Source organism: Propithecus coquereli, unplaced genomic scaffold (genome assembly GCF_000956105.1).
Source record: "Propithecus coquereli isolate 6110/MARCELLA unplaced genomic scaffold, Pcoq_1.0 Scaffold16, whole genome shotgun sequence".
NCBI classification, from domain to species: Eukaryota; Metazoa; Chordata; class Mammalia; order Primates; family Indriidae; genus Propithecus; species Propithecus coquereli.
This window is the reverse complement of record NW_012140524.1, coordinates 12,490,643-12,513,856: the sequence shown is the minus strand read 5'-3', so window position 1 is coordinate 12,513,856 and position 23,214 is coordinate 12,490,643. Positions and strand designations below refer to the sequence as shown.

Here is a 23,214-nt window from a genome sequence, read left to right as displayed (position 1 = left end):
TAACTTAGAAGTCATTAATGACCTAAGAAATAAAACTGAGCTTTCATCAGGGCCAGGCAAAGTAGAATAATGTAGGCAAATACTGCCTACAGCTAACCATGTAAAGGCTAAAAAGCAAAATCAACCTAGATAAGTAACTTGCTAGGAGGAGAGTTCATATTCTGAGTGTGCAGTCACAGTAAATCACACCTTAAGTGTTGAAGTATTCTGAAGGCGTACTATACTCAGATGTCTTTGGGTGACTGTGCTAAAAACCAATTAGTTATTTTTCTCAAAAAAAGTCTTCTAATTTTATAACTTAGAAGTCATTAGAAGGCATTAATGACTTGAGAAATAAAATTGAGCTTGCACCAGGACCAAGCAATATAGGAAAACGTAGGCAGCTAAGCATGTAAAGGCCAAAAAGCAAAATCGACTAGATAAGTAACTTACTGGAAGCAGAGATCACCCGGAGGTTAAATACAGATTAGCTCAGTAATAAGGAGAATCATTTGGGACTCCAGCAAAGTATAGGAACTGAATTTGAGAATTCTACATTAAACCTGGGACTCTTAAAGGGACACTAAAGTAGTCCTAAGTGTGTAGGACCCTTTGGCTCCCTAGAAAAATATGTGCAGATAATTTTTGAATGAAAGCATCACCAGGTAAGAGCTACGAGATGTTTTTAACAGATCAAGTTCAAACATGGCACTTACAACCATGATCACTAAAACACACAAGGACACACCATAAGTTTGAGTTAACAGAAACAACAAGACAATTCCTAGATCTCTAAAACGGTTGAGATGTTTCAATGCTAAAATAGTTAAATCTGTCATTTAATTTAAAAATGTCCATATTTAAAGAAAAACATGAGATTATAAAAAAATAATTGCAGTGAGAAAAGACATAAATATGGATCAGCTAAATAAAACTTTTAGACATGTAATCAAGGAAACAGGTTAAATAGCACAATAGACAACAGAAGGGAGAATTAATGGACTGGATGAAGGAAGATGTGGAAATCACACAGAATGCAGCACTGATGAGGTACCGGAAAATATAAGAGATTTTAACAGGTATAAGAGAAGGAATTAGAAAGTCTAATATATATAATCATAGTTTTAGTAGCAGATGAAGAACATAAAATATTTGAAGAGAAGCAAAATATTAATAAATGGAAAGAAATTCACACATAGACACAAAATGATGAAACTACACAACACCAACAACAAAACAAACAAACAAAAATCTTAAATCTACCAGAAAAAAAGACAAATTACATTTTCAGGAAAGGTAGTCAGGGTGAGAGCAGAATTGTCAAAACTACAGAGTCAGGACATAGTAGAAAATTTTCTTCAAAGTTCTGACAGTATATAATAATCAACCTAAAATTGTGTGCCTGACAAATCTATCTCGTAAGAATAGGAATGAACAAAAGGCATTTTGAGAGAAGTCAAAACTTTACCACCTACCAGTTCTTCACTAAAGGAATTTGTGATGAACGTATTCTAGAAAGAAGAAAAATAATGTCAGAGAAAAGTCTGAAATCTAATAAAAATGTTAAATAAAATTGAAAACCACAAGTCAATCCAAACAAACGTTATACACATAAATAGTAGTATTTCCGGATTCATGGATAGTTTTTAAAAGATTTTTTAAAGACAGAATTTAAATATCAAACAATAATATGTAACTCAAGGGATGAAATACAAATTTAAGTGTTCTGTGTCCTTGTGCAGCTCAGAAAGGGGGTTCAAATGAGGAAACTGAGGCACAGAAATGTTAAGTGCTCCAAGGCCACAGAATTAATCCTCAATTCTTTCTTTTGTCCCAATGACTTCATAGCAGAAAAAAATTGAAGATGACAAATTGACATAATTAAAAGTTAGGGTTTTTTTGGTTTGGCCTTTGGCTGAATACAAGATAATGAAAGGGTTTGGTTTTCTCTCTTGTCAGTTTCTTCAGTTAGATAATAAAAATTGTTAAATAACCAACATGATAAAGTCAAGAAGCTGGAAATCATAGTTAGGGCAGACACTGGCAATAACAGGGCAAATGGTAAAAGAGCTTTATATTCCTGTGTCCTGTTCCCCTATTTATATGACTGCACTCAAGAAGAAAGGGCAAAATGTGAAAGGAAAAGCATGTCCACATAAGATGCCACAAGTGCAGATGGTAGAAATTAGAGTCACAGGCATCGCAAGAGCCCCCTCCCATTCTTGCCATCAAGTGCGTAAGATATTTCTATCGTGATTACTTTGAAGGGGATTTTGCACTGTGGCACCTTTAGACTGTCGTCAGAGTGGAGCTAAATATTTATATTATAAAATAACCTATATCCTATGCATGTTGAACCCAACTAAATCAATCCCTGAAAATCTGCCAAAAGGGAGAAAAGCATCCATCAAGAATCAGGGAGCTAAAATGAGATTACAACTCTCTGTGATCAAACGTGCCCTTCTGTTGTGAAGCCCTTGCTCCCCTGCGCTGATGGATGCTTGGGTGGATGGAGCTAAGTAGGGGTGCCCTGTTTCATGCGACGGACTGTGATGCCACCTGGTTTTCAATAAGCTGCGTGGAGAGAGGCTGGGACAAACTCCTTTACGTGGTAAAGAGTATAAGAAAATATTCTCGAAGTGTGAAGAGAGTCTGAGGAGGAATGGAAGAACAACAGGCAAATATAAAGAAACGAATAGACAAATCAAACGATAAATAACTTGTTTCCAGAGGGGACTAATGAAATCTGTCCTGTGCACAAATCAAGCAAACAGTGTGTCCTCTAGCTCAATCAATCAGCGTTAATTTTAAATAGCTGAAGCACAGCCAATTATTTATGCAGTTACTAATATAAAATCAATGAATGATATCAGATAGGAGTCTTTTGATTAAAGCATGAAACAGGAGATTTAAATATAAATTCGCATTTTCAATCTTGCTCTTCTATTGTGAGTCATTGATTATGTGGAGCTATCATGATGTCAGACTGCTTTAAAAATTCCTCTAATTCACAGTTATTGCATTTGCAGTAGTTCTTTCCCAGATTCTTGTAAGTTTGAGCTGCCTATTACAGTGATAACAGATATCTCCACACCTGTCAACTAGACTGAGTTCTTTCTATTTAAAATTCGAAAGGACAGAGAACTTTAATTATGGTATTGTGACCCTTTTTTTTTTTTTTGCATTTTCTTTACTTTAAATACATTTTCTGTTTTGAAAAAATATTAGGGTTGACCATTTTCATGTGGGCATGGAAAAGAGGCATGTATTTATCAGACAAGCTGGTTCCTTTTTTGTTTGCTTAAAATTAAACTAAGAGAGTTTTATAGCACAAAACAGATGGATTCACTTAAATAATTCCCCTCCAATATTGTTTATCTTCTCCCTTTGATTACCCAAAAATTCCTTGTGTCTTGACACATTTTCTCATGCTCTCAGGAGCAAAGAATAAGGCTGAATTACTCAAAGGAGCTGGCATTTTAGACTTTATTTTTAAAGTTATATTTTTAAATTTTTTGAAGTATTTTGATTTTAAGCATTTCACATTAGGACAGTTTGAATAATTCAAAGATTTATAATTCATGAGCTATGTCTTTTTCCTGGAGTCTCTTAAAATCATTCAAATATAAAAGGAAGATAAGTATGTTTGAGAGAATGCATATTTATCTGAATTCCTTCATTTGCATGCGTGTGTGTGAGTGTGCAACATAAAATTAGATGAGACTTGCAGAGGTCGTAACAGTCATCGCTACAACTTTAGACATGATTACACTTAAAGTGTCTTAGAATATCTGTTGTAAAAGACTTGTATGGAAGGTTATCCCTACTATTTTCTTGGAGAATCCTCTTCCTGAGTCTGAAATCATTTATTTGTAGTCTATCCTTTATAGAAAGAAAATTTGATTATTATCTGCATTTATCTCCCCATGTATTTGAAGACTAATAGATGTAAATACGTATCTACTTCCTATAGCACTCCTAATTCTGTTTTTTAAACTTTAAGCAAACTACAACAATGCACACTGGGAAAAATAGTAGTTTGGCTCTGGGAAAAAGGAATTTATACGTTTATACCTTTATCTTCTCACCTACAGAATAAAAATATCCGTGCTTCTCATAGTTGTTGCCAAGACTTTTGTTTGTTAGAAGTGTTCAAAATATGTTGACTAGTAGTACTATAGAAGCAAAGTTTTTCTCCTGTGTTACAAGTTTATTTCAAATTTCATCCCAGGCAGTAAGTTTGAAGTCTTAAAGTCTACTTATTTGTTTAAAGTTAGTTAATCCATAACTCCAAGAATTCTAATAATTGTGTAGATTTTAAAATTTATATTTGAGAGTGAATTGCATGTCTCCAAGGCTATCAGTTGGCAGCTATTAAAAATTAGCAATGAAAAAAATCACTCTTCTCATAAATTGCCTTCAGAAAATCCATTGTGTCAAGACAAAAATGGACAATGTTCCCATGGGCTGTGAACTGCAGTTCTCTTTAAAAAAAAAAAAAAAAGGTGGTAGAAAACTGTTCAATACTCACAATTTGCTATCATTATCGTTAAAGAATTGTCTAAAGCACTGCCTAGCAGCAATATCTTTTTTTTTTAAGACACCGAAATTAAAACCTAGCCCTGGACCTATCCAGCCCTATCCAGCCTTACCCAGCCTTACCCAGCAACCTCTCTGACCCATTCACTGACCCCATTCTCTGCCCCCTTTTTCCCCTTTGCTAAGCTGCCAGCCACTGACCTCCTACTGATCCTCTGACATCCCCAGGTATGTCCCTCTTGCTGGAACACGCTTTCCTCAGATACTTGCCTAAATGTCTTCCTTGTTTCATCAGGGCTCTGTTCAAAATTTACCCTCCCCCACACCCCACCTCAGAGGCCTTCCCAGACCATCTTATCTAAACAGCATTTCTGTCCTTCTCTGTCCTCTACACTGCATTATTTTTCTTCACATCACTTGAAATTACTTGACTTTCTCGACTTTTCTTTCTTCTGTTTTATTCATTATTAATTTTTAGTTCCCGTCTCCCCTAAAAGAGTGGGAGCTCCATGAGAGCAGGGATTTTATTTGACACACCACTCCAACCCTGGAAAAGGACACACAATAAATATTTGTCAAGTGACTAAATCACTGAGATACTTAGTGCAAATACCTTGGTCACCTTTATGCCACATCATGCCAGGATTCAGTTCCTTAATGGTTACACCCTCTGTCTAAGATTATCTGGAGTCTTCGCCTTAATCCAAAAAATTGTGTTACTAGAGCAGCCCTTTCCAACCTTGTTTACATCAGAGTATCTATATATGTGTAATAATGTTTGTGTGTACTGTAATATTATATAGCATTAGAGAAATGGGAAGGAATTTAGAGATTGGTGAAACTTAGATTTTCTTTATTTTATACAATTATAATGAGAAGATCTAATTATAAAACATTAGAGATAAAGTTAAACATTGAGTTTATTCTAGAGCTTCCAAATAATATATTTCTTTTCTTTTTTTTTTTAATTTACAATCATTTAATATCATACTTCACAGCACACATGTAACCCACTCACTACACACAATGATACATTGGCTGGGGAAGTGAGTTAAAAATTCACTGAACTTAATTTATTTTTGGCTCAGGAGACTGTAATGTGAGCATTTGTCAGTATCTTTGGTAAAATAGTTAAATCTTTTAAACAGAAATGGAAATAAAACTAAAAACCATAAGGCATGACGTAAAGAGCGATACAAATGCTGCCTCATAGATCATAGATGATGGATTTTTCTTCCCCCTTGAGCAGTCTCTGATAGAAGTACTGGCTGATAGAGCACCTTTTACTAAGAACAGCTGGGCTCACTCTCTATTCTCCCACTTGCTCTTAGTGTGACACTGGGAAGGTATTTTAACCCCTCTGGGTCTAAGTGGTTTCATTTGCTAAGTTTAAAAGCAGGGACAAGCTGTCAATCAAGAGTCAGCAATGGAAATGTTGAGAAAGGACTAGGAAGGCTTGCTGTTCTCCATGCTTAAGGAAAGGAAGAGTGAGATTTCCCATCTTTTAAAACAAAACAAATACCAGTGCCAACAAGAAATTTAAAAAGAAAATTATAAAAACCCTTCAACAAGCTTAATGTTCTTTTCAGTGGGCCAGAAAACCTTTGGGTGTGACAAATCAAACTTTTGAGGGAACTAGTCTCTGGAAGCAAACTTTGCTGTCAGCCAGATGCTAGTTAACCACACACATCATTTGATGATGTGAAAGACCGTAGCTGTAAATTTCCTTTCAGTGGTGAGAAATAGAGAATGACTTTTAATGATTTCATGTCATTTACCCTACAGTAGGTCGTTCAGCCATAAAATCATGAAAACCAGTAATCAGGTAGCTGTTCAAAAGTTATTTCTCTCTTTTTTTTCAATTTTAAGTGCAGGCTGCCTTCTCTATGTTCGGGAGAGAGTAACTTCAAAAGATATCGTCCTTGTCCTCCAACAGCCGCACTTTGAAATCTAAGCCAGCATCCTGTAAAATTCTCACAATCTAGAGTAAACACAGACAGTTTGGCACAAATACCCACACTTGAAATGTAACCTTTAGGCCTATTGTTTGATCTGAAATAGATCATATTTCCTTTTAAAATGTTTTCTTCAAAAATTATTTTGATCAAAGTACTGTTTCACACAAAAAGGTCCTGTTTCACTGAAAATGTGAATGGTTAAGAAGGTTAATTGCCTCTCAAAAATGTATCTTCCTTATTTACATACTTTAAGCATCTGATGCCTGCCGAACTCTGATCCAGATACCAGTTAATGCTTAAAACAATAACAGATCTTGTTCCTGCTACAAACTTCACAACCTAAGAGAAGGCAAATACATGAGAAAATTTCAACTATTATTTTTGTGTCAGAATGACAAGAAGAAACAAAAATGGGAAGAGAAAATAATATCCTTCTGTCCTGAAGTTACTCCAGGACACCAGGGCTTTAGCTGGATGTACCAACATTGCCACCGATTTTTTCGTGATGATTCATCACTCCCATTTCATGCTGTGGAGACACCCCAACCACACACCCTGTCTCCAGATGGTGGCATGCACAAGAGGCCAGCCCAGTGGCCTGAGTGTGCACATGGTTGTTGATGAAGCTCAAAAGTTGCAATTTCGTGTTTCAAAGACATTTTTTTATTGAATTAATTATTCTTCTTTCTCAGGTGCCCTAGCTAAAATTTCACCTATTTCATCACCCTGCTCCTCACCTCTCCAAGCAACTCCTGCCAGCAGCCCGGTCAGCAAAATTTCTGCAGTGCAGTTTCCAGAATCTTCTAACACAACTGCAAAACAAGGCCTAACTTCTTACAGGACCTTAACTTACACTCAGAGTGCTCCTGACTTATCCCCTCAGATCCTGACTCCACCTGTTATATGTAGCAGGTAAGGATTTTATGTTGTTAACTGGCATTCAATAATAAACTACTAATAGTTTTCCCCATGGAAAAACCTACCACCAGCCCACACAGCTTAGGGTAGGTTGGCCAAAGTAGTTGACACGAAAGTATGGGCTAATACGATTTGTATTGAATAGGCTATAATAGAAACTTAATTTTTTAGTGATTTTTGTATTAATGGAAAGTTCAGAGTCCATACAGTCCATGCACCTAATCTTTGCAGAGGGTACAAAATAATTAGTTATATATGTTGTCTGCTTACTGATGGAGAATGCAGAAGATAGATAATTAAAAATTTATATCAAATAATCTAATTCAAAATTTTGTTGGAATGTGTTTTTACTTGTTCTCCACGGAGTATTTTATACTGATTTTAAAGATGTTTAATCCTAAATTTGCATTTCTTATTTTAATACTTTGAAAGTGTGCGAATAATACATGGGCCACAATGGCTGAACTCAAATAGTTCTCTGAATGCAATCAAACAGTTGCATGTGCTTTTCTATCATGTTGAAACAGAATTATGAAGTGTTATCTATCACAGAAAATAAGAAAAAAGGGCCTAGCATGGCTGAAGTAATTATTTTGCCAACATTGTCACTAAGAAAGAATTGCCTCTTTTTACTGATTAATGTGTTTTTACTGTTCTTCGGTAATAGTTAATCCTAAATAATTGCTCTTAAAACATTACCATATTCTTTAAGTAGAAAAGAGTTGAGTGTTTTTAAGTATAATCATGAGAGTACATTGAAAAAAATAGTATTTCTTTTCTAAGGTGAATGAGGTTAACTATTTGAATAAATTAGTAACATGTTGGTTTTCTGGTATCAAATATTGGTTCCTAGACCCATATTTTATCAATATGTTCAGTTTTAGGAACTGGCAACTGCTGTTAAACCTCCTAATTTTCACTTTCATATTCCTTACACATAAGTCATGTAAGCTAAGTGAATTTTATTTGTAATCTTTATTTTTACTTCTTTTCTCTTTATAAATATTTTTAAATGAAAAATTATCCTTGTTTGGACGGGGCCAGAGTAAAAAGTTATTCTACCATCCAAAAGTTACTCTGCTGTCCTCTCCCATGACAGCTATTTAAAAAAAAATAATTTCTATAGGATATTAATCACATCTTTTTTCTCCACCAAAAAAGTATATTCTGTAGTACCATGTCTAGGAGACATAACTAACGTATTTCCCTCTAGAGATTCACAATACACATCACTTTATTAAAAACTCTGATAAGTTCTGCTAAAAGACCACCCTTTGATTTTTTTTGTTTCATCTAGTGTTTTCTGAATTTATTTGACCACAGAACCAGTTTCTTTTGGTTAACACCCAATAATTGCCCATGGATCTAGTGTTTGGCAGAACACACTTAAGAAGCATTGTTTTGTTGTGTGTACCCCGAGCCAGGGTGAAGCCCAGGGGAGTAATCTGCGTGAAGGACATCTGCTTTCAGCCCTTTTAGGGAGACTCTCCCACTGTGCATTCCAGACGTGTGGGAAATAAGTTGCCTAAAGAAAGGAAGAGGGATGTTCAGAAAAGATGTACCACTCACATAGCTTTTCTTTTAATAGTCTATTTTTTGTATTCTCAGCAGGAAGAATGTAATGGGGATTTTTATGAAAGAGGTTTCAGAGAAAAACAAGGGGATTTCACTGTCTACTTGTTCAGTAATGTTTATAAATCCAGTAGTGTGTGTGTTTTATTTGTTTGGGCTTTATAAACCTATAATTCAAACCAGGTTTTATTATTGCCTTCAAGACAGCCACCCATGTAGGCACAGAGAGCTCCAGAAACACACGACTAATTATTGTGGTTTCCCCTGCTGAACTCGAAGGGGTTGGCGTTGAATCCTAGTCTCTTGGCTGCTGTAATGTCTATGCAACAAGCTATTTTTTTGGCATAGGAGCTGGTATATTTGAACTACTAATTTAAATAGTCCTTTTAGGTATTATCTTGCAATGAAAAATCTTAAAACTAATAAACTTCTACTGAGTTTCATCTGAGAATATAAGTCCATTAATTGCATCTACTTTTCTTTTTCCTTTAGTATTGTCATTTTCCTTTGATTCCTTACAGTAAAATGATAGGTTTCGTAATTAAGAATATTTTGTGTATAATGATTTCCTACTTACATTCAAAGCTTGAAAATAAAGTCACTTAGTTTGAAAATACTCTCTAGCTGGAAAATGCTTTTCTCTACTGCATATACAAGCATAATTCAGAAAAAAAAAAGTGATGAGACTTTTAAGATATTAAAGAATAAATTATCACTCAATTTTTTTTTTTCATTTTAGAGTGAGTAATCTGTGGTTAAATAGCAAACAAAAAAATCCTCTGAGTCCTTTTGTAATGTTAGTCGGAAGGAAAGAACCCAGCAGCGGAGTGCAGAATTAAAATCTAATCATGAAATCTCTGAACAAGATAAAGAGGGAGGAGCCAGTTCGGAACTTTGCCAAGCCTGTTGTGCGGTTGCTTTTTAATTCATTAAACAGTCAAACTGTTGAGGAAAAAAGTATCCCTCATCCTCCAGCACCCTCTGTTAGGGGGCGTTGTTCACCTCTCAAGTGCCTTGGTTTTTCCTGGTTCCCACGGTACCTCCTTTGGCCTGTTTTTCTCAACCGATGTCCTATGTCCTACATAGTACATAGTACATAGTACATAGTACATTCACTCTTTGTCAAAATGTGCCTCTGCTCGCTTCATTTCCTAGGGCCTTAGCAGGTAACTGATCCATCTGAAAAAAAGAATTCATTTTTATTATGTGGCAAAAATAAAATTAGCATACTATCATTCTATTTTTTAACTGTGCTGTCTTTTCTTAAAGGTCTGTTTGGACATAAGATGTCTTAAGCCAAAGAAATAAATCTAATAATGAGGCTTTTAAGCAGGCACAAAGGGATTCCAGGGAGGGAGAGATTTTTGACCAAATACATTTTGACACCTCCAAAATCACTGCTATACATAGGTAGCAGCCTGTCACAGTGTTCTCTCAACAGTGTGACAAAATTTTCCCACCACTTTCCCCTCAAATGTGGGGGAACATAGAAGGCAAGTGAAATTTCTAATCCTCTGTATTGCTCACGCTCTCACAATAAAGAAAGAATGGTACCCAGGTCTCAAACAAAATGAATTTTTGCATGAAACAAGTAAGTAGAAGGTAGAAATATTTGATTGTTGTGTCTGCCGTAATGTACATATAGATGGTATGTACCTATGATTTTTTGAAAATGGAAGGATATACTTATAGCTGCTCTGGTATTTCTCAGCTGTGGCAGACCGTATTCCCAAGGGAATTCTGACGGGCTCCTGGAGAGAAGTGGGGCAGTTGCTCGGACACCAAGCAGAACAGGTAATTCATTATTTTAGATTCTGTTCCTCAAAATGGAAATACATATTTTTTTTTCTTTCCTGAACAAATAGGTAACCTGCATTTCTGATTATTTTAAATCACAAATTTAAAAAGACAAGGAAGAAAATCAAAATCATCTATAATCCTACTATCTAGAGTTTTGATCGTGCATAAAGTTTTTGTGCAAAGCTATCCAAAATGTTTCTATGCCTCATCATACAAATGAATGTTTTTAAAACATGAGAGGCCATTTTATAGAATATATGGAACTATACAGAAATGCTATTTTATCTTGCTACTTCCACCATTATACATAGAATTAAGCAACTGCTTGTATATTAGAATTAGATATAGTATGAAAATGTAACTGACAAGTTTCAATCCCAAAATCTTTAATAAAAATGAAGAAGCCACACTCAAAGGCCATAGCTCTCCGTGATACCACAAAGGTGAAATATTCCCCTGATTGTACCAGCCCTAGTTGAGTTAGAGAAGATGAGGGACACAGAGAAGGGAATATTCTGTGCCTCATAGGATGGTTGAGAGGATTAAATGAGCTAATAGAAATAAATTGCTTTAAGTGGTCCCCAACACCTAGCAAACATTCAGTAAACTTCATTCAGGTGGCTTATTCAGCTGTGAGAAGCTTCTCGAAGTCTTTGTCTCAGGAACGTGTTCTTTAGACATTTGGTATTTTCTGATTGGACTTTTGATTAGCACAGTTTATTGCAGACCAAAAATGGGGACAGTGAAGGGGGACAGATAAGAAAGGAAGCAACAGACCCCCAAGGAACAGGGTGGATACATAGGTTCTCCCTTGCTTTTAAACACATGCCCTCCCTCCATGTTCCACAGCCCACTTTATTCCTGGGTGTGTCGACTCAATTTCTCCCACCCCATGTGCCCATTCTAGAGCTAGTGTTTTAGTCAGCTACTTGTGGTTTAATGTATTGGGAGAGGAATAGAGAAAAAAAAAAATACATAGTTATAAGATCTAAAAATTATTATTGAGGGATTATTGAACATCATACAAATTACAGATCATAATTCCCATCTATTTCATTGGGTTGGAAAATGTGTGCTTTTCTGTACCCTTTCATGCCATATTCTTGGTGTGTAAGCTCATGAAAGCAGTATTTCCCTAAACACTATATTTACCATGTGCATTTTAGGAAAATGTGCTTCATTGAGCCCCTTTTCCCCTCTGCAAAGCTCATAATAAGCTGTTCTCTTTCAATTGCAGATGACACTGCTCAAGTTACCTCTGATTATGAAACCAATAACAACAGTGACAGCAGTGATATTGTACAGAATGAGGATGAGGCCGAGTGTGTAAGGGAGCCGCTGAGGAAAGCGTCAGCTTGCAGCACTTACGCTCCCGAGACCATGATGTTCCTGGTAGGCCCACGTCACTTGACTCCTTCATTTACTTGAGAAATCGTCTTTTAGTGCAGAAATCGGCTTAGAAATCGATCCCCGAATCATTACAGATCTGTCTCATTTAGATCATGCATAGGCAGTAGCCACACCCATATGTACCAATATAGTTTTTCTCTATCTAAACCTTAATGGTTTCTTCGTGGTTCTATTGTTTGGTGATTAAAAGCATAAGTGTTTTTTTCTTTACAAATGATTACAGATATTTATTAACTCAATTAAAAAGTGTAAATATGCATAGAAAATGAATAATTTCATTCAATAGTAAAATAATATTTTGTAAAGGAAAGAACAGAGAGATGAAAGGAAGGAAGGAATGGAAGAAGGGAGAGTGGGAGGGAGTAGGTGGAGAAAGATAGTTGTCTTAGGGCATTTGCTGGTTTTTCTCGAGTACCTCTTTGACTTAGAAAGTGAGCCAATATTTATTTTCCTTGTTATATTAAACCAGTTTTATAGTGATACTTGCTACCTATTAAAATATCCTTTATAAAAAAAATTTTTATAAATTTAGTGGATTCAAGTGCAATAGTGTTGTATGGATATAGTACATAGAGCCCCTTTCTCTCACTATTAAAATATCCTTTAATGACTTATTTTGTGCGTTTAATGAGATCTGTTTAAGGAGGATTGAAGTGTACATTCTGAGTCAGGTTAATTTGAGGGAGGCAGCAAATAGTAGAACATGTTGACTGAGATTATCAATTTCTGTTTTATCATTTTTTACTGTATTTGTCATTTGTACTTTTAAATCAAATAGATTGTCAGGTAAAATAATTTATATTTTCTTATCCTCATTATCTTTATTTTCTATTTCTTTTAGAAATTTACTCTTAAGAATATCCTTATTTGGGACCAATTATAAAAAGTCTACATTTACATGGTGATTGTTTCTCAGAAAACAGTAGATCATGGGAATTAGATTAAAATCTCTGAAAAATGTGGCAGTTGTCATTCCATAAAATGAATGTTGCTTTTGAAGCATTAACATAAGTTTGATCAATTAGAGTAGGAGTGATTAAGTCCTCCTCTCCACTCGTGGATCTCTTTTAAGAGTTTCATTTGAGCAAGGAATCCCCATCTCAGAAAAATTTACATAACGATGTGGACAGATAAATTTACGTATAATTCCGGAGTTTTCTGAAGTCCTTGAATCTTTAAGAACCCTGCAGTAGACCCAAAGCAGTTATGTTAATTTGTGGAGGAAATATCTATGGTTTTGCCAGAGTGTATATGAACCAGAGATACACATGCATCTAACAATGCAAAATTCATAGTCTGAAACAGAAAGCCTTGGACATTTTCCTCCTTACTTTGGGGTCGATATCTCATTCATCTTGATTTCTTTTAAAGATCGCTCTTTGACTCTGGAGTTTTAAGTCATTTATTTATGGTAACCACAGTTATTAATTTAAATTTACCAAAGCACAAATTGCTTTGTAGCAAAACTATATGTTGTTAAAATATTTTAATCTTCATTACAGGACAAACCGATTCTTGCTCCTGAACCTCTTGTCATGGATAATCTGGACTCAATCATGAAGCAGCTAAATACTTGGAATTTTCCAATTTTTGATTTAGTAGAAAGTATAGGAAAAACATGTGGCCGTATTCTTAGTCAGGTAAGAAATTCATTCATACATATGACTGTAAATATACAAAAAACAATTCCTCAGTTGCTTAAAGCTTTGTACATTCTTGACACCTGTGGGTAGGTGTTGTGTGGAGAAAGGAAATTTTAGCACACAACACTCTGTAGATTCCTTGGTGGTAGGTTAACAAAAGAAACTGGAATTTTGAGCAAGTAGAATACCATATCAAAGAATTAAAATATTATATATTTTTTAAGACAAAGGAGGAATCAGGGATACATAAGCAAAATGAACAATAATCTAAAATTCATAGAATTAAGAAAACAAAAAGAGGTGGCACAAGCCACTTAAAAGAAGAAAAGTGCCTATTTATAAAAACTAATTTATTGTCTATAACTATTTCCAATGACTTTTAAGTTTTTAATATTAAAGTGCTTAGGCCTTACCAGAAACAAGATACTGTGCAGAAATACGCTTTCCCCCAGTGCTGTGAGAGACACATTGAATAGAGTTTTCTGTATTTGAAAATCGAAAACACATTTATTATCACAAGAAATACAGGATGAGAACTGTTGCGAGATAACAACAGCCTGCTAGTATTGTTATCTCTAGGCTAGACCACCTTCAAGGCTTCCCAAAGAAATGTTTGCTTTGCAGAGGAAGAAAGAAAACATACAGAAATTAAGGATTCGAACCTGCTTATTTCAAAAAACAAAACAAAATGATGGATTTGCTGTATTATCAAACACCTATCAAAATATATACTCTTAATTAAAAAGAATGATGCCATAATATTTATCAGCTTATTTTAAAATGTTTTAGGTGAGCTCTTACAGATCTGAATAAATATTACAGCAGAGATGTTAAAGACTACTGCACTTCTTAATTGCACTTAGGTGAAAATTCAGAATCCAACCCAGATTTATTGAGGCCACTAACACTTCTCCGCAAAGGCTAGAAGAGAAATCACTGAAATACCTATTTGTACTCTGTGCATCTTCAGACCACTCAGCCTGAGTGTGGAACTTTGGCATGAAGATCCCGATCTGGGAAGCTTTGAAGGGAGAAGATAGTGGGCCTTTCCTTTGGTGTTCAATTCTACAAACGCAGACAACTAGGTCTAGTTGGGAGGTACGCCAACATTATTGATGGACTATAAAGCACAAAATAAATACAGTCTATATAACATGCAATTGTTGCCTCTGCTAGACTCCGTCCATGAACATGTTGAGGAATAAAATGGCAGCCCTTGTACTTTACTAGGAGTTAAGAGCCCATTCTTTTCTTCTTCCTTTCTCCTCAGCGCTAAGCAAGGTCTCATTGCTGATCTTGAGGACAGGTTTAAGGACAGCCATTCTATCCAATCCACCTTACCCTCGTACCTTAGGGCTCCTCCTGGGAGGTTTTGTATCCCACTTTCTGAAATCCTTGGAAGACTATGACTTTGAGGGAGCGATCTTTCATGGAAATATGCTTGTAATGGTGCTGCAGGATGTTTCAATGGGCTAAGAAGTATTTTCTCTCTTTTACTGGATTATGGAGAAAAACATCTCATCTCGTTTTATATTTGATATATATTTCACAAAATCTCCAAAACTCTGTAACCTTCACAGTAACTTTGGTGCAGGCATTTTTTTCCTCTATTTTACGGAAGAAGAAACTAAGGCTTAAAAGAGGACATAGTGTCCTTCTAAAATCGTATAGTAAATAGACCCAGGCTTCAAATGTAGATTTATCCATCTCAGAAGCCCAGGCTTCTTACATTCATTCAGCTGCTTCTGAGGTCCCCATAAAGCACATTTGCTTATTATACCTTCAAGCTCTCCAAGTGGGGCATCTGACCAAGTAGAAAAGTGGTTATTACAGCAGTTAGTTTTACAGCGCAAGTGACAGTAGTGCTGTCGTTGCTGGTATCCAGCCCCACTTAATGTGAACTGGGGGTGGGAGGATGGAACTTGGTCAGCATTGACACAGAATGTGTTCTACAAGTCGTAGATACCAGTAGACATTGGAAAGATTGTGGATAATTAGCAATTAGATCACCATAAAATTCATTAATGTATTTTTTTGTTCTAGCCATCTTTCAAAAATAATACTGTATGATCTTTAGTAGTCACTCTTTACTTTCCCAATTTACCAAACATTGAACTTTGAGGAAATGCAGCAAACACCGCTTCATATGCCTGGCTGAGTAGAACTTTTAACATTTTTTCCCTTTGCTTTGAGTTTATAAGTGCAAAAATCATGAAATTTTGCTTATGGAAAAGGATTTTTTTTTTTTTTTTTTGGCTTAGCAAGACTTCAGGGCAGCTGAAGTGAATTAACATGGACATTCCAAGAAATCACCTTTTGGCTGAGACTAAACAGCAAAAATCTTACTTCAAAAGATTTTTAAAAGAGACATATGTACAGTGGAAATGACTTCTCAGTCTCAATACACAGCCTGCCTTTTAATGATTATCATGTTTATTTTAACAAATCTAAAAGGACATCCTTCAGATTTTGAAATAGTGTTTATTCTTTTCAGTAACCAATATTTACCTAGTTAATAGTGTCTTTATTTATGAGTTTGGAATGAACATGTGTAAAATTATTGAGGGTTGATTTTAACAGCTTCTTGAGGAAAATTCTTCTGTTTTAAAATCATACTCTAAAATACCCTGTTGTTTTAATTTTGCGATTCATCTTTGAAATGTTTTAAGAGAATCATAGACAACTTTAGTTATTTGCAATCCTAACAATATTGGTTTTTAAATAATGGTGGTAGAATTTGAAGCCGAGTGTAAAATCTGAAGCTAAAATGCTTGGTTGGAAATCTGATTCTCATATGTTTCATCTGTGTGATCTTGAACGAGTCACTCAACCTTTCTGTGCTTCTGTTTCATCAGCTTTCACACATTAGTAATCAACAGTACCTATCTCAGAAGGTGCTGTGAGGATTAATTATAATGTGTAAACTTTTTAATATATAAAGTTAAAATTAATTATATGTATACATGTAAACTACTTAGAATAGACACCTTACTTATTTAATACTATATGTGTGTGTGTGTATACACAGCAGCTACTGCAACTGTTATTATTATTATTAAAATAACATGCATAGTTAAATCCCTTAGGAGCATATAAACAGGAACTCAAATATAGTCCAAGGCAATAGTAGAGAGGAAATAGCTAAAAAATGAAACAGCTTGAAATATAATATGACAGGAACCACAAACTGTACTTTCTGTTGCATTTTTAAAAGAGAGGAGGTAGGGATGGAAAAAGGAAAAATGAATAAATAAACTTGTCCTTTAGAGTGAAGAAAGTACCTAGAAGTTGAGATGAATACATTATACAATTTATTTCTCAATGAGCAGCCAAGATGCTCCTTTTAAAAATAAGTCAAATAAAGTTATTTCTGTTCAACAGTCTCTTCAATAGCTCCTTACCTCACTCAGAGTAAAAGTCCTTATAAATAGTGGATCTGGCTCTCACACTCCAAGACTGTACCCCCGGCCCAACCCACCCAGCAGTTCAGTTCAGGACTAGAGCTGAAGTCTTACTCTAGTCCTCATGCGCTCTGTTTCAGTCACACTGGCCGTCTTGCTGTCTCCTGAGTACAGCAAGCATATTTCAGGGCCTTTTCACTGGTGCTCTCCTCTGCATGGAAAGCTCTTTTCTCAAATATACATGTGCCTCACTCCACACCTCCTTCAATTCTTTGCTCAAATGTCACCTACTGAATATGCCAACTCTAACCACCATATTTAAGATGACAGCTGCCATGCCTTCCCTGCCATCCCAGTCCTTCATCTCTATTCCATTTTTTCTTTTCCCCATGATTTATAACCTTCTGACATAGTATATAACTTACTTATTATATCTATTGGTTCCTGCCCTCCCCTGCTAAACCAAAAGCTCCATGAAAGTAGAGATCTGTGTTTTGTTCATATGCGTGCAGTGCATATATATATAGAGAGAGAGAAAGAGACAATGTATGCATAAAAAATTGGCACATAGTAAGCACTCAATAGATACATGTTGAATGAATGAATCCTTTTTTTAGATGTAAGTATGTAAGTATAGATATAGACATATAATGTATGTGACTGATAATCATTAGATATATAGCTTAAAGAATACTAGTGAATTTGAATAAATTTAAATATGATAACAAAAGATGGAAATTTAACTATAAAGCAATATATTGAAGATTTGAAAGAACTATTTCAAGAGAATTTTAAGAAGGAATGCAGGTAACAAAAAGGACAGATAATTCTTTCTTAAGGTCTCCTGAATGATAACCAGCACTGTGCCTTTGTGATGTGCAGTGAGGCCATTTTAAAAGGTTCTGTCCTTCATTCTGCCCCATGAATAACCATCTCTCTCCCCGTTACTTTCTTCTGTTTCCGTTATCATTTTTTTCTTCCTCCACCATTTGCATGTCAAATATGCTAATTATATTCAAAGGTATTTACTTGATGTGAGTCATCAGAGCCACGAAGGCAACTGGAAAAAAAAAATAGATATTCAGAGGAAGAAGAGGGAAGATAAATGAGGGAAAATAGTTTAGACATTGTTATTTATACTGGATTAGAATAAATCTTTTTTCTTTATATATCTTAGTCAAAGCAACCGTTTTCCTCTCTCCCATAATTCTTTCCCCTTTATCTTCACCAAAGCATAGCTCAGAATCCTTTATTCTCTGGAAAACTTTATTTTTTTAAATAAAATGAGTCCAAATTAAAGCTTTCTCCTATCCTTTATTTAGTGCTTATCATATGTACTATGCAATTAGCAATTTACTATGTATCATCCTCTAATTATGAATATCACACACAATGTAGTGCCTTGGTATACTACCATAGTGTTTGCTGGTTTCTCTGTTGATGTTTTCTTGGGTCTATGTCTAGTCTTTACCATTAAAAATAGATTCTATGCCCCTGTGGTCAGGAACTACAAAAGCTAAGCACACAGAAGGGTAGACACATATATAGCAACATGTACTTGATTAATTGTTTGCAGTAAGTATCTCTACTGGCAACAAATTAATGTGGTTGATGGAATGTATGCTATTTTTTCCTCTTTTTTTTTTTATATGTCTAATAGACAATTAGGGATGTTTTGTAAGGCTTTGTCTGTCTCTTTTACAGGTATCATACAGACTTTTTGAAGACATGGGCCTCTTCGAAGCTTTTAAAATTCCAGTTAGGGAATTTATGAATTATTTTCATGCTTTGGAGATTGGATATAGGGATATTCCTTGTAAGTATAAGTGATTTGTGAAATAATACTTTTAAAATTTGTCAAATTTGCTACGGGTAATGGGATAGTGAATCATTAGCAGCTAGCACAGAATTACACGTGGTGGACACTCAATATGGCCACATCATAGTGTGGTTAGGGGGGTATAGCCCAGGTTAGAAGCTGGCTCTCTCACTTATGAGCTGTGTCTGTCTTAACCTCCACATGCCTCATTTTTTAATCCATAAAATAGGGATCATAACATCTGTTTCATAGGATTGTTAGGATTAAACAAGGTAATAATTTTAAAGAGGGTTATAATAGTGATTTGCACATGGTAAGTCAAATTTAAATGTTTGATAAATGAACAATTAAATGTTAAATTTAAACTTATTGTCCATTTAATAATCAGCCACTTTTATTGGGTGAATTCAACTTTGTTATGGCATCTGAAGAGTTCAGTCGCTAAATATTGAAGTTTTCTCAATGTAATATAAACTTAGCTGATGTTTAGAGGGACAGGAGGATGATGGTCTCATTAATAAAATAGAAAAGAAGAGACATCTGGAAGTGGTTATGAAAAAATGATTAGAAACATTTTAAAAATTAGGTAAATGTGAAAAACCCAAGGAGAGGACATAGTGTTCAAGCTTTGAATATTGTGAGAATAAGTTTGCCATTTATAATAATGAGCAACTGGAACACATGAGGAGGTGTTAAATTTTCAGTATATAGCATTTCGGGTACCATCAGTCAGAACGTGTAAGAGTTATACTACAACGCTACAAAATACATGGATCTGAAAGAAATGTTCGTAGGTCCAACCAGAAAAGTGTGGAAAAGTACAGAAATCATGTGATACTTCAAGGAAATAAATACAGAGGAAGACAAATAGTCAAACATAATGTATTGGTTGGAGCATGTCTTAGAAATGTGTTATTTAAATCGTGTTTTACCTTTTATGTTTTAAATTTGCTTTTATGCACCTCAGACTTCAGAACTCCACATTCTTTTGCAGTTGCAAAGAGCTGAAGTTAAATAAAAAATATAAAGATGCAGATAAAACACAAGTATTTCCAGAAAGGGGTAGCACATTAACCTACTGATCCATTATTAACAAGTTGTTTTTTAAAGTGACGTTCACATGCTACACTGGAATGCATATGCACAGCTGATAGTATGTGATAGGAAAAGAATGAAAAATTGAACCTACAAATTGTGAGATAGAAAATGAGAATGAAGAATTGAATCTACAAATGAGATTTATTTTTTTAGAGAATATGGGACCAAAATGCAGGCAAAATAGGACAGTTGGAGTAGAGAAGAGGGAAGCTTAACAGTACCAGGCCCCCTGGGAAAGTCTGGCCGACAAAGCTATGGAAATTGGAAAAGAGATATGAAAAAGGAGTAATTTGAAAGGATCTCAAGATGAGCCTTGCTTGCTTAATACAGTTTTCCCATGGCCCACCATGGTTGGCTGCCAGTAATTGACATAAGTGTTAGTGATTTCTCAAAGGTTAAAGAGTTATATAAATAAACTTTTATAGAAAAGAGGCCACTAAAAACATGGAAGAACACCTAGTTAGCTACCAGACTGAATTCCAAATCAATGTTGTATTTTCAATTGTATTTTAGTGATATAATCAGCCATAGCAAAGTTCCATTCAGTTCAAATTGATACTAGACTGCAGAGATATAATAACCACTAACTTTTCTCTAGGTAGTATATCATTAAATAATAGTAAAAAAAATGACCAGTATTTAAGTACAAAATGAAGTTTCCAGATTCTGAAGTTTATTATTCACTTTTATATTTTCTTATTACATTTTTATATGTTATGAGTGAATAGATGTTTTTTCCTGTAATAGTGGGTTCTTCATTCCATGTGAAAAGAATTTGTTATAATAAACCTGCTTGTTCTATTTGAAGTCTCAGATACTTTCAATAAAGGGAATTTGTTTATATCTTCTTGTAGGAAAGCTCTAGCTTAATTGGTGATAACTTTTAAATAATAATATCTCATATGTGCTGGGGTTGTAAATTTAGATTAATATGGATATTAAAATCCTTGCTTATTAATTATAATTAGCATATATAAAAATTTGCTATCTACTTATTTTAACATTTACTTCTAGAGAACTGTATTTCTAATGGCTCTAAGTGAATCTGTAATAATTGAAAAAAACCTAAGAGGAACTAAAGTGAAAATGGGGTTGGATTAATTTTAATGTGGCAATGTGTGAAAATATTAGAAACTAAATTTTTATCATAGTTCTAAGTGTACCTTTCACAATTTTCAAGAGAAGAAGGAAAGTATAGAGGCTTTTAAACTTGTAATTAGAACCCTGACTAAAAGTTGAGGAATCTAGATTTAAACAGGGAGAGAGGGAGGGAGAAAGGAAAACGAGAGAGACAGAAGGGAGAAAGGAAGGAAGGTAGGAAGGAAAATGTCATGGAAGTAGCAGTGGATAGGCAATAAATATAAGCAACTCACAATAAATGTGATATTTTTATCACATTTATATATTCAGTGTGGCTTAGGATAAATTAAGCTATGGTTAATACCAAGTTGCACAGGGAGGTAAATAATGTTTGATACGATTTGTAGTCCCTTTCAATTGGGCATTTTGCCTAGTAAAGAAGATAAATCATCAGTTCACATTTAGCCATTGATCCAGTTATTTTTGAGGGTGCTTATTCTGGTTTCAAAGAGTTTCATCTCTCAAATATATTATTCCTGACACCTCTCATTCTTATTATTCGAGTTTGAGAAATGGGGAGTGCCTCAGCAGTACCTGTGATCATACAACTATTTAATGGCAGCAATGAGAATAGTCTTGCTCAATCTATGTTTAGTTCAATTCATTTAGGCTATATGTAATGGGCCCACCGATTTTGAAGCTAGATAAATGAGGTGAAATGGTACAAGCTAAAGGGGCAGAACTATTAGAATATTAGCTATAATCCAAAGGGTAAACATGCTTAAAGTGTCATGTCTATTCTTTACTGCTTCCCCTAGCCCTGTGATGCATGAGAGCATAGACAGAATTTTCAATCAAAACAAATTTATGTCAATCAAAATAAATTTTGATCTAAAAATCTATGAATTTTACATATAATTCTGACCCTTCATATCAGCTCACTTCAAATCTGTGCTTGAGTTATAAGGAGAAAGTTGAGAAAACAACTGTATCAAGATGGAAGTGGGAGACGGGTGGACTTTGGGAAAGAGGTAGGGTGCACCAGGTGGCAGTGTGTGCCTGTGTGTCTCTGTGTTGTCAGAGAGGGAGAGGGGGTTGCCATGTGGGTGAGGGAATTAAGGGTTTGTCCAGAATCCAGAGATGAAGAATGAGGGATGATAATAATAATAAGGATAAAGTAAGAATAGCTCCAATACCATTTCTTATCCTTCTCAGTTGCCTACTGTGGGCAGAACAAGAAGAAAAATCTTTGAGCATGTTTATGTATCAAATACAAACTTGTCGATACCCTCCATGGACAGGGCTGGCTTCTTTCCTGGGTGCCTTTGCCCCTGCGTTGGGTCATCAGAGAGTTAATGACAAGAGCAACAGAGACCAGCACTTGGCTTACTACTTGTACATAGTACATGCTAAAAGATTATTTGTCTAAGAAGCCTGTTATTGACTGCTGACAGGACAGATGGTTTTCCATTCTTCTTAAGTGATTGGTGACAGTACAATTCTAGACACACACACACACACACACACACACACACACACACACACACACAACTAGATGTATATATTTAAGCAGCTAGATTTTGTTAGCTCTTATTTTCTTCAGTACTTTTGCACCTCAACTTAAAAGCAAATGGAGCATTTTTTTTCATATACTGTCTTCACCTAGTTTTTTAATCAAAATTATACTAGCCTCATAGAATGAGTTTGGCATCTTATATTTTCAGCACTAAATTATTTAGGTAGAATTATTTGTTCATTGAAAGGTTCTAAAAATTACCTATGACACCTTCTAGTCCTGGACCTTGCAGTGGGAACAGGGCAGGAAGCAGTAGGACTCAAGAGCTGCAAGTTCACCTGGAGGAGGTGTTGTCTGTTCCTTACCCCAAACGGGCCCTGCCAACACCTTCATGCTGCCCCCATCACCCTTGTAATGTTGGGCTTGTGTACAGGTTTAATAATGGCAATTACTTGCATGTAGTAATCTTCCCAGCTTGCAA

The 23,214-nt window shown here is 35.2% G+C and overlaps 1 protein-coding gene across 1 annotated transcript in view; it reads left to right on the top strand.

Moving 5' to 3' along the window:
• Nucleotides 1–23,214, top strand: part of PDE3A (phosphodiesterase 3A, cGMP-inhibited) — a 377,507-nt gene that overhangs the window by 331,999 nt on the left and 22,294 nt on the right. The window contains exons 6-10 of the mRNA XM_012640985.1: nucleotides 7,169–7,388; nucleotides 10,678–10,760; nucleotides 12,004–12,158; nucleotides 13,679–13,816; nucleotides 18,925–19,036. Of these exons, the coding sequence (XP_012496439.1) occupies nucleotides 7,169–7,388; nucleotides 10,678–10,760; nucleotides 12,004–12,158; nucleotides 13,679–13,816; nucleotides 18,925–19,036 (708 nt within the window). The remainder of the gene's footprint in view (nucleotides 1–7,168; nucleotides 7,389–10,677; nucleotides 10,761–12,003; nucleotides 12,159–13,678; nucleotides 13,817–18,924; nucleotides 19,037–23,214) is intronic.